Here is a 15,079-nt window from a genome sequence, read left to right as displayed (position 1 = left end):
CCGGACGTGACGTCAATACCACGCGACGAGTCCGGCGCTGTTGTTTTCATTCCGCTGGAGGAACAAAAAGGCTTCAAATCTCCCCCAAGGTTTTCCGCATGACTACGAATTAAGCGTGTTTTAGGACATCATGTTTTACACTCTGCAGGTGTTGTGACTGTTATGAAGATGCGATTGACCGTGTATTGATTTCAAGTTGTTTACGTTTTAAATGTCAGTGTGATAGACTGATAAACACTCTATAAGCGCTTGACTTTTTCGCGACTTAATTGCACTGATTTGTAACTTTCTGTACTGTATTCCAGTAATTTATAAAATACAATAAATTAATTAATCATGCCACTCCAACTTGAGGCAATGTCAAGCAGGAAGCGCAGACCCAATTGGACAGACCAGGAGTGTTATCTTCTTGCTCAGTTAGTCCACGAAAGAAAAGAAGCAATCAGATTGAAGCGCACCAAACGGCAGGCCTGGGATGAGATAACACACACCATCAATTCAGCCTTTCCACAGATGCAGCGAACAGCGTTTGACTGCAGCAAAAAGTGGGAGAATCTGGTGGCAAAGTCAAGGGAGGAGATTAAACGACAGAAGATGCACACAGGGACAGGTGAGTAAAATTTACAGCCTCTTGTACACTGTGTTCCAAATTGCTATACATGTATGATTTAAGTAAAATAAACACATGCATTTATTCTGCGGTCTCAGAAATACATTATCAAACAGTTTCATAGTATACCTACTACCTTGTAGTGTCCAGATGGGTGGTTGGTGAATGATTGTCATCTGCCAACATGTTCTAACTGATCATTTCCTGCCATGATGGTATAAAAAAGAAGCACCTTGCCTTGGGCAGTTGCTGCACAAAATACCATTGAAGTTGTGGCTGCTCTGGGTATCATGAAGGAAATCTCGTGGTGTGGCCAGCTTCATCTCTTGACCTCAACTCTATGGAGAACCTATTGAGCATCCTTGAAAGTAGAATCTAAAACAGTTGATGGCAGTGGATCTTGAAGAGGTACTCCTCTGCTAATGTGTAACTTGATTGGTAAATAACATTTTTTGTGGGGGTTGAAATAGCTTTTATTATATTTATTTTTCAAATGATGTCATGTAATTACATACGTCTTTCAGACTTCTTTAAAACCTATTTTAAAACAGTTATTGAATTGGAACATGCAAAAAAATACTGTTTTCATGGGAGTTTTGTTATGTAACCTAATGGAATTTTTAATGATTCAAAAATGTATTAATTGTAAAATGCATAGAGTAGACCATAATGATTAGTGAATTATGAACAAATAAATGTATATAAGAAAATAACTAAAATGAATCATTTGGAACACATTGTTTGCCTTCAATATATTTAAAATGCCATATACCTTATTCAATGTGCAAAGCTACATAGAATTGTTGCTTTTCACAGATGATGACCTGTCCCTGGATCAGTTCAGTGCTTTGACCCAGATAGTGATTTCTGTGATGAATCCTTCAGTAGAATCAGTCCTGCAACAAGATGAAGATGAAGATGACTCTCAACACTTTGACCTGGTGGAAATTCAACAAAACAGGTGTTCTATAACTACTGTTGTTTATTTTTATTAGCCTATTTCAGAATATCATATATACAGTGGTACCTTGTCCTACAAGTGTAATTATTTCTGTGATCAAGCTCTCAATTCAGTATGCTTGTATACCACATGATTTGAAATGCCATTAATCCCCCATCTCTCATTAAGAAAAAAAGTAGATTTTTGGGGGTTATATTTGAACTAATTTGCTCCCCAAAATGTCTAAATACGTTCTATTTTAAATGTTTTAAGTGTCCCAAAGACGTATTTATACATTTTTAACGTTTTTTTTTAAAATGCTAGACCATACAGAAGGCTTTGATCCAGCCTCTGAACTGAAGATAAATCTTGAAGCAATGGTAATGATTATAAAAACGGCCAGCAGGTGGCAGCAGAGTACAAGAGATCAACCAGGGCCATGTTGCAAAAGGTCTTCCCCCACTGTTTTAAACAGATTTGTGAATAATGATGGAACTTAGCTATATTCTAAAACTAATTGCTGCAAAACGGAAATAGATAGAAATATACGTTTTTCCTGATGAAAGAAGAGACTTTAATCTTTCTTTTGGTAGGTTGGATGTTTTTATAGCAATAGAACGCAATATTCTGTGGGCCTTGCAATATCAGCCAAAATCCAGTAAAACAACCGGGAGCGAAGGGGGTTGCTTCAGTGAAAATGGCTGGAAGTGAATGAGTTAAAGAAGAAAAATAGCACAGTATTGTAAACAATAAATATAAAAGCATATTGAAAAAAAATGTATATAAAAAAACCCAACATATTTTATAAAGTGTATTTTATACACACGTACAAACTGACTGTACTATTTGTGTGACATGTACATTTATTGGCGTGGCAGGAGTTTAATTGTTTGTTCCGTCCAGAAAACAGCTGAAAATGTATCTGCGTTTGTTGCTGTCCTTTTTAAGAAATTCACTCAAGCAGCGGCGTATCTGAAGCTAATTTTTTATTTAAATTTGGGCTTGTAACAGAAAGCAAAAACTCGACTAAGCAACGTGTTGTAACTCGAAAAACTTGTAAGTTGGTACCACTGTTATATTACGTTGAACTAGAACTGAGTCCTGATTTATCGACAAATCCAAATGTTCTTCCCTTGTAGTGTCACTAACGATGGAAGCATGTTCACAAGTGGCGAACAATTCCAAGTTAAACAAGAGCAGGCAGACTTTGTGCTGCCTGCTTATGGAGCAGATTCATCCACGACTGCACCAGGACAAAATATGACCCCTTCAGTGCAGTTTAGCCCTCATTATCCTGCTGCCTCTGGAGAACAGTCAAATTACCACTGCTTTCCTTGCACACATGCAGCACACTGCAACGCTTCACAAGAAAGAATGGATTTGGAAATGTCTGTGCTAAGAAGACATGAGGCAGTCCTCAAGCTTCAAGAGGAGTATTATACACTAAAAATTCAGAGGATGAAGAAACAAATGGCAGAATCTCATCTACAGGACTGACATTTTTCCACCTGTTGCATCTTCTTGTGGGTTGAGTGCTTTGATTCATTTATTTATTGTGGTTGGACACTAGATAGTATAGTTGTGTAGTATGTAATTCATATTTTGCCTCTGCGAATACGGTGAACACTTGCTGTTTGCAGGGTTCAGGGACCAAGTCAGGATGCAATTGGCAAAAATTAGCAAGTAATGGGTGCTCACCCTCAAAAATACAATTACCGGTAGTTAATTTCCTGTATTAATTGATTAAACACTAATATAAATATTAGGGATGTTTGATACCACTTTTTTCAGACCGATAACATTATGATAACAGTAATTTCTGGACTATAAGCCGCTACTTTTTTCACTTGCATCCGACCCTGCGGCTAATACAAAAGGTGCGGCTTATCCAACAGATCACAAGGGGGCGCACTATAAAGGAAGCGCAAGAGCGTCAGGCAGAGCAAAAAAAACAAGTGAACCCAAATACAGTAGGAGATACAGAACGAGAGCGAGACAATTTGCGCACTCGTTATGTAAACGAAAGTAGCGGGAACCCAGTGCGGTAACATTAAAACACCTGCGGCTTACAGTCGGGTGCGGCTTATATGTGTAACAAACTCGAGTATTCCCCAAATTTAGCTAGCGCGTCTTATAGTCAGGTGCACTTTATAGTCCAGAAATTACTGTAATCAACCCTTCAGTAGTCACTGATACCAAGTACCGATACCACTAGTACTTTTAATACATAAAATAATATATCCCAATATATTGTTTTTCCCTAAAATTGCATGAAATTAATGGCAATTTTTCATTCTGCTAATTTCTCATAAAAAAGAAAAATAAGGCTGGTTTCGGCATCAATACGGACACCTTATTGATACTTAATCCATAATAAATATACCCCAAACTATGATTTTAAAACACTTTTAACTAAATTTAAATCTCATCTTGCAACATAACCATAAAAAAGAAATGATTTGCGTGGTTTGTGCTTGAAAAACTGCATCGAAATTACGACCGGGCAGGCATGTGAATAGTGAAAATCCGCGTATAATTGACACCCATCAACTCAAAAAATTATTTAAAAAACAAAATGCTGATAAACATTCAATATGTGTTTTTCATGGGAAAAAATGAAGAATAGTGACTTGTAATTGTAAATGTGTAATTTTGGTTTTCCCTCATTTTTCATGAGCTGGATTCAAAAATCTAAGACAGAAGTGCCCAAGTCCGGTCCTAGAGAGCATCCATCCAGCCTGTTTTCCATGTTTCCCTCCTCCAACGCAGCTGAATCCAATGATCAGCTCATCAGCAAGCTTTGCAGAAGCCTGATCATGATCCTGATCATGCATCAGATCTGTTGGTAGAATGAAACCTCGAAAACAGGCTCTCGAGGACCGGACTTGGGCACCTCTGATGGAAGACTTTTTCTTTTCATTTCTCTCAAATGTTGTTCACAAATCAGATTTATTAGTGAGCACATCTCCTTTGCTGATATGATCCACCCACCAGTAAGTCAATCTGATCACATTCAAGTAAGATCTAAAAACGTTTGCAATCTGTGTAACATTTGGAAAATATGTCATGGAAAATACTGTATCTTGATTCATACAAATTTAAGTGCTGACTTATTGTGGCCGGCATGGTGCTTTTCTGATGACGTCTACTTACTTACAAAGTATTTTTTTTAAATTATGATTTGTAGTACTTTCATGTTTTGAAAAGTGAAGGCAACTAGTGTGGTAAATTAGGTTTCATGCTGCTTCATAGAATTTACTCTAAAGTGCGAATTTGGAAGCAGTAAATGTTTGACTTGCAGTACCCCAACATGAAAACGGTTCCTGCCAATGTAAATAGAATTGAAATAATGTCCGGTCTAGACAAAACTGTGGTAATTTGTGCATAATATTTCTCATAAATCACTGTATTTGTAAGTGACTGAGCCTTGCACTCAAATGTAAGTAAGCACTGCAGCCAAGACTTTTTAAATAAAAGTCTCTTATTTGCTGTGTGGTTTGCTCATTTCCTTTGTTAGTATTGACGCAAGCATATGTTCAACCCGAGTGCTGCCACTGTCTGTACTGTTCTGCCACTTCAGCATTTAAACCCTTTATTTTTCATTCATTGTATTTAACTTTGGTTGTGAAAAGCGAGTTGATATGAGCAGTCTGTCCAAGTTGTCTCTTAGCACATTTAAGTTATAAAGCAACCATGGCCTGTTGTAGGAAACTGAGTGACAGGCATGTGCAGAAAATCCCATTGATAATTTTTTCTGTGAGGCCTTCACAATATTTTCTTTTTATTTCCACATAAAAACTTTATATGATATGGAAGCATATTGCATTCACTTGAAAAAAAAAGTCCTGTTTTTCTGACTAATTTTTGGGGGGAGCTTTGTTTTTTTGAGTATTTTTTTCTGTTTTATTGAATAGTTTTTTTCCCTGTTTTTTGAGTAATGTTTCCCTATTTTCTAAAATAATTATTTTTCTGATTTTTTTTCTTCAGTTTTTCTGATTTTTTTTAAAGGGGTTTTCGCTCAGAGATTAGAGAACAAACCACAATACAGTATACACATTCATTTCTTTATTGAGAACCAGTAAGTAAACATGACCATCTTATTGCATATGGAGGTATGCGGGAAAGTGTCCGCCTCCGCTATTAGCGAGTCTGTAACAAGTCACTTGGAGTTCAAAGGTAAAAAAAAAAAGGCTTAAAGTGCACAAATTGACACGCTTGGGCCTCCACCAAGAGTCACCCCTTCCTCATTACTGTATATAAGAACTTGGAAGACCAGCAATATGAGTTGGAAGACCAGCAATAGCTGCCGTGACTGAGCAAAAAAGGTTGGAAGACGGTGAGTGCATTGCCTTAGCACTGTTGAACTGTCAACCTAGAGAGCATTTAGCATTAGCTAAAGTCATAACACAACCACCAGTCACCAGATTGACTAGTGATTAAATTTGTTATAAATAGTTCCAGAAGTGGGCGGCACGGTGACTGGTTAGCACGTCCGCCTCCCAGTGCAGAGGACGTGAGATCGAGTCCGGGCTTCAGCCTTCCTGGGTGGAGTTTGCATGTTCTCCCCGTGCTTGCGTGGGTTTCTTCCGGGTACTCCGGTTTCCTCCCACATCCCAAAGACATGCAGGGCAGTTAATTGAACACTCCAAATTGTCCATAGGTGTGATTGTGAGTGTGGCTGGTTGTTCGTCTCTGTGTGCCCTGCGATTGGCTGGCAACCAGTTCAGGGTGTACCCCGCCTACTGACCCCCCGCGCGACCTTTGTGAGGACAAGCGGTTAAGAAAATGGATGGATGGATGGATAGTTCCAGAAGTGTTATAGGACTGGGAACATTTCAATTTGACATCAAAACAAATCTGACACAAGAGATAAACATTTAAACTTTTAGTTCCAGATAATACATCTGACGCACAACTTAGAAAATACCCAGAGGAAAATAAATGGACAAATGAGACATGTTTGAGATCTCAAGCATGTCTCATTTACTTCTATAGATAACAATGAGATTGGTGTGAGACCAAACTGAGACTAAGGTGTATTGCTCCTGTGTCTCGTCTTTTTCTTAGGAGCAATGCCATGCACTTAATCTCAAATTAGTCTCCTTTGGAGTCTTAGATGATATCTCAATAAGGTCTCACATATTTTTCACTGTTTCTCAGCTCGCCGCTTGTGTCTTGTCTAGGTCGTCTCGTCAATTTGTTTGTACGATAAGTTCTAGTTGTACTATGCAATGATAACTCATATCTTATATACCTTTAAATATTTTAAAGAAAGTAAAAAAAAAAAAAAAAACGCTTGTTTCCGGGAAACAACACAATGTGGATGGCTCTGCTGAATCAGAACTGCACTACTCGCAATTGTATATCATGAAAATACAGTTTAACCTACTTGAGAAAAAGGTCATCAATTATTAGCCGTGTAATATAGTTTCACTTTCAACTTCTTCTGGAGGAGTGTTGTGGTTTGTTTTACACTACTACAAATACTACTGCTGTTTGACAGTGTAAGTGTTAGTTCTATGTTAATTTTGTTTTCAGGTCCAATCTGTACTTCTTTTTTTTTAACTCTATTTTTCGTGTGAGCAAATGTATTGGAGCATGTGGCTGACAGGTGTTCTTTATTGCCCAAGTGCGTCCTATACATAGCCATTAGAACCATTTGGAATGTCCTGAAAAAGAAAGTAAACATTACAATGTGAAATGGATAGACAAATGAATAACAGAGTTGTCTACAAAAACAGAGCTGTAAAGAAAGACACCAAGTGATGCGACCAAATGCCAATCAGTCCCTTTTTTGTTTTAAAAATAAAATAAAAAAGGTATAGGGACTGACTAAACAAACAAACACCAAAAAAGAAATAATGGTTCTTCTTGTCTCGTCTTCATTAGTTACTGATCATCTGCAACTTGTTTGGCTTGGATTCTAAATGTCGATTTGCAAGGGAATAGAGTCACAACAAAATAGATATGCACAACAAAATAGTGTGATTCAATAAATTTATGTTGGTGGCGCTTCAAACCCTTTTTTGAATTTGGGATTGTCACTAAGTGAGCGATGGTTGAGGCACCAACTGTAATTTGTTTGCGATTGCCCGGTTTCATAGATTCATAGATTGGTGATGTGGTTTCTAAGAATTTATCAAAAACTACAGTAACAATTTATTTCTTAAAGGGAAAGCCAACCCCTCCAAAGATTCTTGACAATAATATGTTCTATGCAGCCCCTCTAGTCTATCTACATACAGTATTCTGGTTAATAATGTGTCAGTTGAATATGAGTTAAGCAGCAAAATCCAGCAGTTTTTATCAATATCAGAGGGCGGCCATTTTGCCACTTGCTGTCGAGTGAAAATGACATCACAGTTGCTCACGTCTCAGGTAACAACCAACCACAGCTCAGCTTCAGAAAACAGGAGAGCTGTGATTGGTCGTTGCGCCCTGAGCAACTGTGATGTCATTTTAAGTCGACAGCAAATGGAAAAATGGCCGCCACCTGAGATGGATAAAAAAGGCTGGATTTTGCTGCATAATTTACATTCCACAAATGTAATATTAATCAGAATGTTATGAGGTCACATATAACACAGATATATAGAGAACTTCCTAAGTACAAGCCATTCTACGACATTTCTGGATGCTATCTTTTTCTGGATGAAGTGTCAGTGACAGTATACATTCCCCCAAACCCTGACAGATGAGCCATGTTCTGGAGTGTCCTTCAGGCAGTCCACTTAAGTGCCTCAAAAGAAACCCCTTAATCTTCACTTTCTCTTTGTTTGGACTATTATCACAGATGTCCGTCAAGACCACTTTATCTTCACAGGACTCAAGTAACTGACGTTGTCTTAATTCTATCAAAGGTTCTTATCTCAACTTTGCCCGAGGATGCATCCTTACACACTCCTTAAAAAATGGTTCTGATTAGGGCTTCCCTTATTTAAGTTAGTGTCAGGTTTTTCAAGAGCTTTTTCATGTGTTGCGCTCATGCTTGTAGCGCATTCTTGGTGGTGGCATGCAGTTTACTACAAACAAGTCTGCTCTATTTTCTCATCATAGGTTATTTAATGGGAGAAAATGAGACTCGTTCCACCAGTGAGACACACTGCTCAGGGCAGTTGACGGCAGTTAGCAGTCTTGAAACAGTAGAGGAATGTCCTGCAGCCTGGTCGAAGGAGGAGTAATGACATGAGAGTTGTTGCCTTTTGAGTTGGGAGCTTACCTGTCACACCCTCTAGGCTTACAAACAAGTCTCCAAACACGTCCCTCCTCGGTGTGCAACACTCACTTTTCTTCATGGCCCTCTTCCCATGACATATGACCAAAGTTGACATTTGGTGGCCAAGAGGAAAGATTTTGCTCAGGCATAAAAATTTCTCATTTGGCTTGCGTTGGTTGGCATTTTGTCAACAAGGCAAACAAGGAAAGCTCTTTGAGCCCTGAAGAAAATACTTTCAGCGAAATTAGGAGATTGGTTTGATTGAGTTCTAAATCATCTACAGTTCTGCTTTTGTCATATGATATCATGCTAGTTTAATTAAAACTACAACAAAACATAGAGTCTAGAGTTTTATACACTGAGCATGGGTTTGCATGACTGAGTATAATTGTTTTATACCACCATATTAGCCAGTACCCACTTTCTGGATCTGAATCAGTAAGTATTGCATGCAAGGTCATGTGCATCCAAGTTTCCCGGAAAAATAATAATGCAAAACACATGCAGCAATAGGTTAAGTACAGATGTTGCAATCACAAATTAAGACTTTCCATAATGCAGCTGCTGTTACAAATGTTCAAATTTATTTATATTAGAAAGGGCAATGGCCATAACTAAAACGACCTCAGGCGCAATGTGCCTGCGCAGTGGATCAGCAACAACTGATGCTTTTATTTAGTTGGTGAAAGGACATCTGAGAAAGGAAAAACGTTTTAAAGTTTAAAGGCCCTCGTGCCTCTTGTTTTTTAATTTGAACTTATCCCTAACCACAAACAAACTATTGATTAAAGACTACATTCTGACCATGAATATGTGAAATATGGACAGAAGTCTCTCTTTCTTATATATAGAATTTCATATGGCCTTTAACAGAGTAAGTCAATATTTTTATAAACACTCTGTCAAGTTAAAAAGGGCTACAACGTAACCAAACCAGCCGAACCATGACAAATATGAAGAAAGGTTGTGATTTGGTGGAAGAACATACCATATCATCTATGTGCCGCTAATTCAACTCATCTTGGTATATGTTGCAGCAATTTACAGTATGGACAGTTTATAACTTTGTTGCTTCTTTTAATTAAACATACATTGGTGTATGAAAAGAAAGCGCATCACGGTGAATTTTCAACCAAGATTCTTAGGTTAAACAGCCTATTTTTTATTTTTTTACAGTGTTCTTTGATTGCCACATTCCTAAACTGGAATTGCGTGTTAGTGTTTCATATGGCCTCACTAATAGACAGCCCAGATTAGAACATTCTGGATATGCCTGACTTGATCATTTTCCACAATGGTCTTCAAAACAGGGTCAGCCATTGCTGTGCCAATGAAACGGGATCCTCTTTGTAATTAAAGCCAGAGAAAATTGGATCATTTTTTGCCTGGACAGCTTTCACATTCCTACCTAATATAGCACTTGAAGCTTTTTGAAGTAGCTGTATTGCTTTCCAAAATTATACCTTTCATCAGTCAATCGTTGGGGGGGAAAAAAGCAAGCTGACATTTTCAATTGGTTGTTTGTGTGCGTGCCCGTGTTATCAAGATAAAACAGCAGTGATGGTACAATTCGAAGCGCTCAATTATACCTTATACCTCTTGAAGATGACAGGAACATTTTACTGACTGTCTTTACCTTCTGAATGAAACCTATTCAGGTTAGTTCTTGTTGAGCAGACATTTTAAAGTCAAAGCATAGAAAGTAATTTCATCATTCAACCAACATTTCTTTTTCAATAAATATGCCTGTAAATCCACACAAAACCTCAGAGACAAACCCACCATAAAGATTGTCGCCCATGGAGCAATGTAATACAGTCATTCCGACAACCACACATATTTTTATTGCCAGCAAATTAAAAGTTATTCGGTTGAACTAAAAGCATTTACCATTATTTTCATTCCCTCATTACCGCCATCTTTGAAAGTTGATGTGCTTCCCCTTCTCAAGTTGATCACACTTGTTGTTCATTGGCACTGATTAATGTCCTCTGCAAAATCATCCAGTTATAGTTTGACAGATTTGATGCAGACAAATATGCACAGACACAAAAGGGTGGAAAAAAGCTTCATGGAAGTATTTACTGGGCAGGTTGCACGCCTTCCCATTGCCTCATCCTCAGTGGACAGATGTCACGTTGAAATTACTTAAGGCGTAATGTTATGGAATAAATTGTCATGGAGCATTATTTCTGCAACAGAATGTGTTATGTGTCCAAATAGGTGACACATGCTGCTTGTTCTTTCCCATTAGTTGGCTTTGCAGTAAGGCGGCTCACAAACAATGGCCAGTCTTATGCATCCTTTGGCATGTTTACAGCAACTCTCAAATGAAACATAAACTGATTAGTGGCTTTGGTGTTTTCTCCTACTCTGCTCATATTCTAGTCAAGGCCAGAGCATCGCTAACAACTTCTTGTATTTGTTATTAAGCCAAAAAGATGAGCGAGGCCACATGTAACAACTAGGGACAAACTCACTGTTGAGACAGCATGACACTCCCAGTCATTAATGTCATCCGGTCCCATGAGTCTGACTGTCTCGAGCTGCAAAGCCTGCCATAAGAGAAGGTCAAGCAATGTCTCCAGCCAAAAACAAAGTGATTGGTTATTTTGAAAAGTACATGCTGGATTTGAAAAGGAAATGGTTTTAATGGCAAACACTCAATAGCGTGTAATTACAATCATACAACCTTGGAAGATGTTTTTTTCCATTTACTTAAAAGGTTGTCTTGACTGGGAAACTATCTTGAACCCAATGGAGACCACGTCAAACAGATATTATTATTATTATTATTATTAATGTTAACTTATTTCGTCCTTCAATTTTTGAGCTGAGAGCCAACATTTCCTACTTGAAATTACACAATCATGCCCTCAGGGGCAGTCAAAACAAGTTTTACTTCTTTCTGTCCCATTTCATTTCTTTTACTTTACTTTGAATTTCAATATTGCTTTATATTGTCTTTTTTCTTTTACAAATGAATGAAATAAATTGAATTGAATTGATTATGAGCATTTACTGCATTAATAATGCCAAACCTACTTTGGCCTTTGGACACCTGGTTGTTTAAAACAAGCAATTCTAATACAACAATACCCCTACATATTATTTTTTCAAAATACATTGCAGCAAAAAAAAAAGTATTTAGTCAGCCACCGACTATCCAAGTTCTCCCATTTACAATGATAATGGGATTTCAATTAATTTCAAAGGAGAAAATTGAGTTGATATGTCAGCAAATTGAGTTACGAGGTGTGTCACGGAATGAATTGCACTTGTAAGTCAAGGCACCACTGTATGTTGAATTTGACGAGCTTTGGCAATTAAACCTGTCCTGTCCATTGCACATCATGTCCCCTACCTAATATTCTGCTTAGGAACCTTAATCTATAGCTAGCTAGCCATCTTACTAGATAGCTATCCAACTAGCTAAATAAACCTCCTTTGCATTTCCTGTCCCTTATAATGTTCTTTATGGGGCCCTAATTGTAGCTAGCTTAGGCCTACTAGTTAGCAAGCCGGCGAGCCAGCTAACTGGATGGATGGATAGATAGGTAGATGGATAGATACCGGGTATTTAAAAAAAATAACCTGAGGCTCATTTTTAAGAACTCATAGTACAAACAAAACAAAAAGCCAAAATGTAGAAGAGATGCAAGTAGTCATGTCTCCTTGTCACATTTTGCACATATATAATTCTGAATCATGTAAATGTCCACCAACAGCATCCTAAGCTGTCACATCAAATTCATTTGATTGGTGTGTTGCATGTGTGATGCTATATTTCCACTGAAACGTCTTCACACAGGACACAGGCTTAGTCTTTAATACTCCAAGCTCCAATAGACTTTCCCATGCCTCTCTATAAATTCAGCCTTTTATAACCAACACATGGTCAAATATCAGCCCACTCGGTGTCAGTGCACGCGTCCGGGCCTACACCACACCCCGGTGGAAGAATGAGAACTCTGTGTGATTGATAGTCAATTCTAATTTAGCTTCAGGCTTTTTGTGTGTTTCCCCGCTGAAATATAGGCCCCTTAACGAGACCAAATCACAGACGTGGGCAGGCCCAGCGCTTTGAAATGCAGCAACTCCTGAACCAGAAAATAATCAAGGGGACTTAGGCATGGCACCGTGGCCGGAAATTCACTGTGAATAGTGGTTTCAGCCATGACCATTTGAGATCCCAAATTTCTGGCTTTTAAAATTCTCTGCAGGCCGACCACCAAGCTCCGCTGTAACCCACCCCCTACTCCAGTCTTCCACTTGGCTTTATGTAGAACACTCAATTTGTGCTTCCTCTAAACCAAAAGTGGATGAGTAGTCTCTCTGTTTTTTTTTTTTTTTTTTTTTTTAATGGGGGGGCGGGGGGCGATGGCACTGACTTTGTGACGCACACACACAGATATACAGTAAGTCCCTTTAAGGCATGTGGTTTGCCATTGTAGCTTACAGCACATCATAGGCATGGCTACTTTTCTGCTCGTCCAGCACAAATTCTATAGAGACATTTCCCCCCTCTGTTATTTCTCCGCGTCTTCTTCCACTGCGGAGGAAGAAATTGCGGTTGAGAGTTTATGCCAAGTCTCCCCACAGCTTGTCCTGATTACTAGGTAGACAAGTACCCACGGTGCGACGCGACCAGAACCCTTTGGTCTGTGTTTCCCTTCCTTCAAGTCTCCAACTGATCATCTCCAAAGGAAGATTTTAATTATTCCTCGCCATGGTGGTTCATATGTGTTGTTCCGACGTTAAGACTGTACACAATCTCAATCAGCTTGTGGGAATACAGCAAATATAATCACATTTTGAATAAACAACGTTGGACCACATGTTTTTATAATCTTAATGTCTTCAGAATGCCAACCAAACGTTCTTTTTTTGCTAATCTGCAGCTTTACTTTCCCCCAGCCTCCTTTTCCTCTGATCACGGCTTTCCCTCTGATTTGTATCTACAGCTTACTGCCTTCTAGACAATTAGCAAAGGCAAGCACAACAACAATCAGCCTTTTGGCTTAATATACTCCAACTCTTGAGCAGTAACTACCAAGTGATTCAAAAGTGTATTGTCATTCCCAAGAGCCTGCTGGCTTTAGTCTTTATCAAGTGGAAAGGAGACCTTTACAAATGGAAAGCCATACACAAAAAAACAAAACAAAACACAAATTGCGGTAGGCAAAGACGAATACTACAATGGCTGACAAACCCTAAGGCAGATTATAGTTAACTGGCCTAGTTAGTCATTAGAGTTTTGTTGTTGTAGACAACATCTGTTGTAAGTGTTTGTGTACCTTTTTGTCTTTGACTGGAACTGTCATCATTACAACAACCAGTGTTGGGAATAACGACGTTTAAACTAACGGCGTTAGGTAACTCAGTTTTTTTTTCATAAACGGACTAATCTAACTAATTATTGTCCCCGTGTTTGAAACGCCGTTATCGTTATTGTATGTGAAATGCGTTGCGTTACAATTCATTTATTAGTTTCAAGGTTCGAAGTAAGCTTACACGACGTTGTGCAGTCGTCATGTGTTGCTCTTTTGCTGAAATCTTGCTCTGAAATGTAGTTTGCACACAGTTACAGGCACTGTTGTTGTCGGACTTCGTCACAATAAAAGTGTCTGGACAGCTGAAATGTATAGTGACTTTTATTTTGGAGGTGCCACGGGAAGCGTGTCATGGCGTGTCTTCTTTTTGGAATTAGCCCGCCTGGAAGTCGTTCGTGAGTGACATTAATCAAAATAACAGTAGAGATTTGTCGAAAAAACGGCCACCCTGAGGAGCGATTTGTTAACAATTCTGTTACATCAAGAACCATTAACATCGCAACTCCACAAGCAAGCACCATAATAGCGATCAATGAAAGATACTTGTTTGGTAAGTCATAGCGACACGCTCACCTAGTGTAATTAATAGCGCCAACAATTGTAATTTCTCTTATTTCACGAGTGGTAAACACGTGAAAAGTGTTGAAAGAAATATCCAGTCTCGGCAAATCACACTGACGGAGACCATGGAGTCAAGGTCTGTCGGGAGCACCAAACTACCAGTATTTAAAGTGAGAAACGTTGCGCAGTGAATGATGCTAGCCTAGAGTTGGGCAGTTTTCTGACGTAAATCAATCAATTAACATGTCTTTAAATGTGCAGAATTAAAAACTGAAGATAATCACAATAATCTCTTATTTGAAAGTGTACAAAGGTTTTTCAGAGAGATCATGTGGAAGCTGATGATTTGAGGATAAATGGAGTTATGACAATAATTTCGGCCATGATAGCATTAAGCACTGTATATTTCATAGCATTGA

General features: G+C 38.5%; 1 protein-coding gene across 2 annotated transcripts; it reads left to right on the top strand.

Moving 5' to 3' along the window:
* Positions 1 to 11: 11 nt before the first annotated feature.
* LOC147166762 (uncharacterized) lies at positions 12 to 5,039 on the top strand. Of its 2 annotated transcripts, XM_086088106.1 has the most exons (4): positions 30 to 148; positions 514 to 610; positions 1,427 to 1,571; positions 2,690 to 5,039. In XM_086088106.1, the coding sequence occupies exons 1-4, from the start codon at positions 131 to 133 to the stop codon at positions 3,045 to 3,047; spliced, it is 618 nt and encodes a 205-aa protein (XP_085944232.1). In that variant the 5' UTR covers positions 30 to 130; the 3' UTR covers positions 3,048 to 5,039. The 2 variants fall into 2 exon arrangements, with proteins under 2 accessions (XP_085944231.1, XP_085944232.1); XM_086088105.1 differs by having other exon boundaries at positions 12 to 610.
* The last annotated feature ends 10,040 nt before the right edge of the window (positions 5,040 to 15,079 follow it).

Source organism: Leptonotus elevatus, chromosome 10 (assembly GCF_054856555.1).
Source record: "Leptonotus elevatus isolate MCC_2025b chromosome 10, RoL_Lele_1.0, whole genome shotgun sequence".
NCBI classification, from domain to species: Eukaryota; Metazoa; Chordata; class Actinopteri; order Syngnathiformes; family Syngnathidae; genus Leptonotus; species Leptonotus elevatus.
Note: the sequence above shows the minus strand (reverse complement) of the source record. Positions and strands in the feature narration are given on the sequence as shown.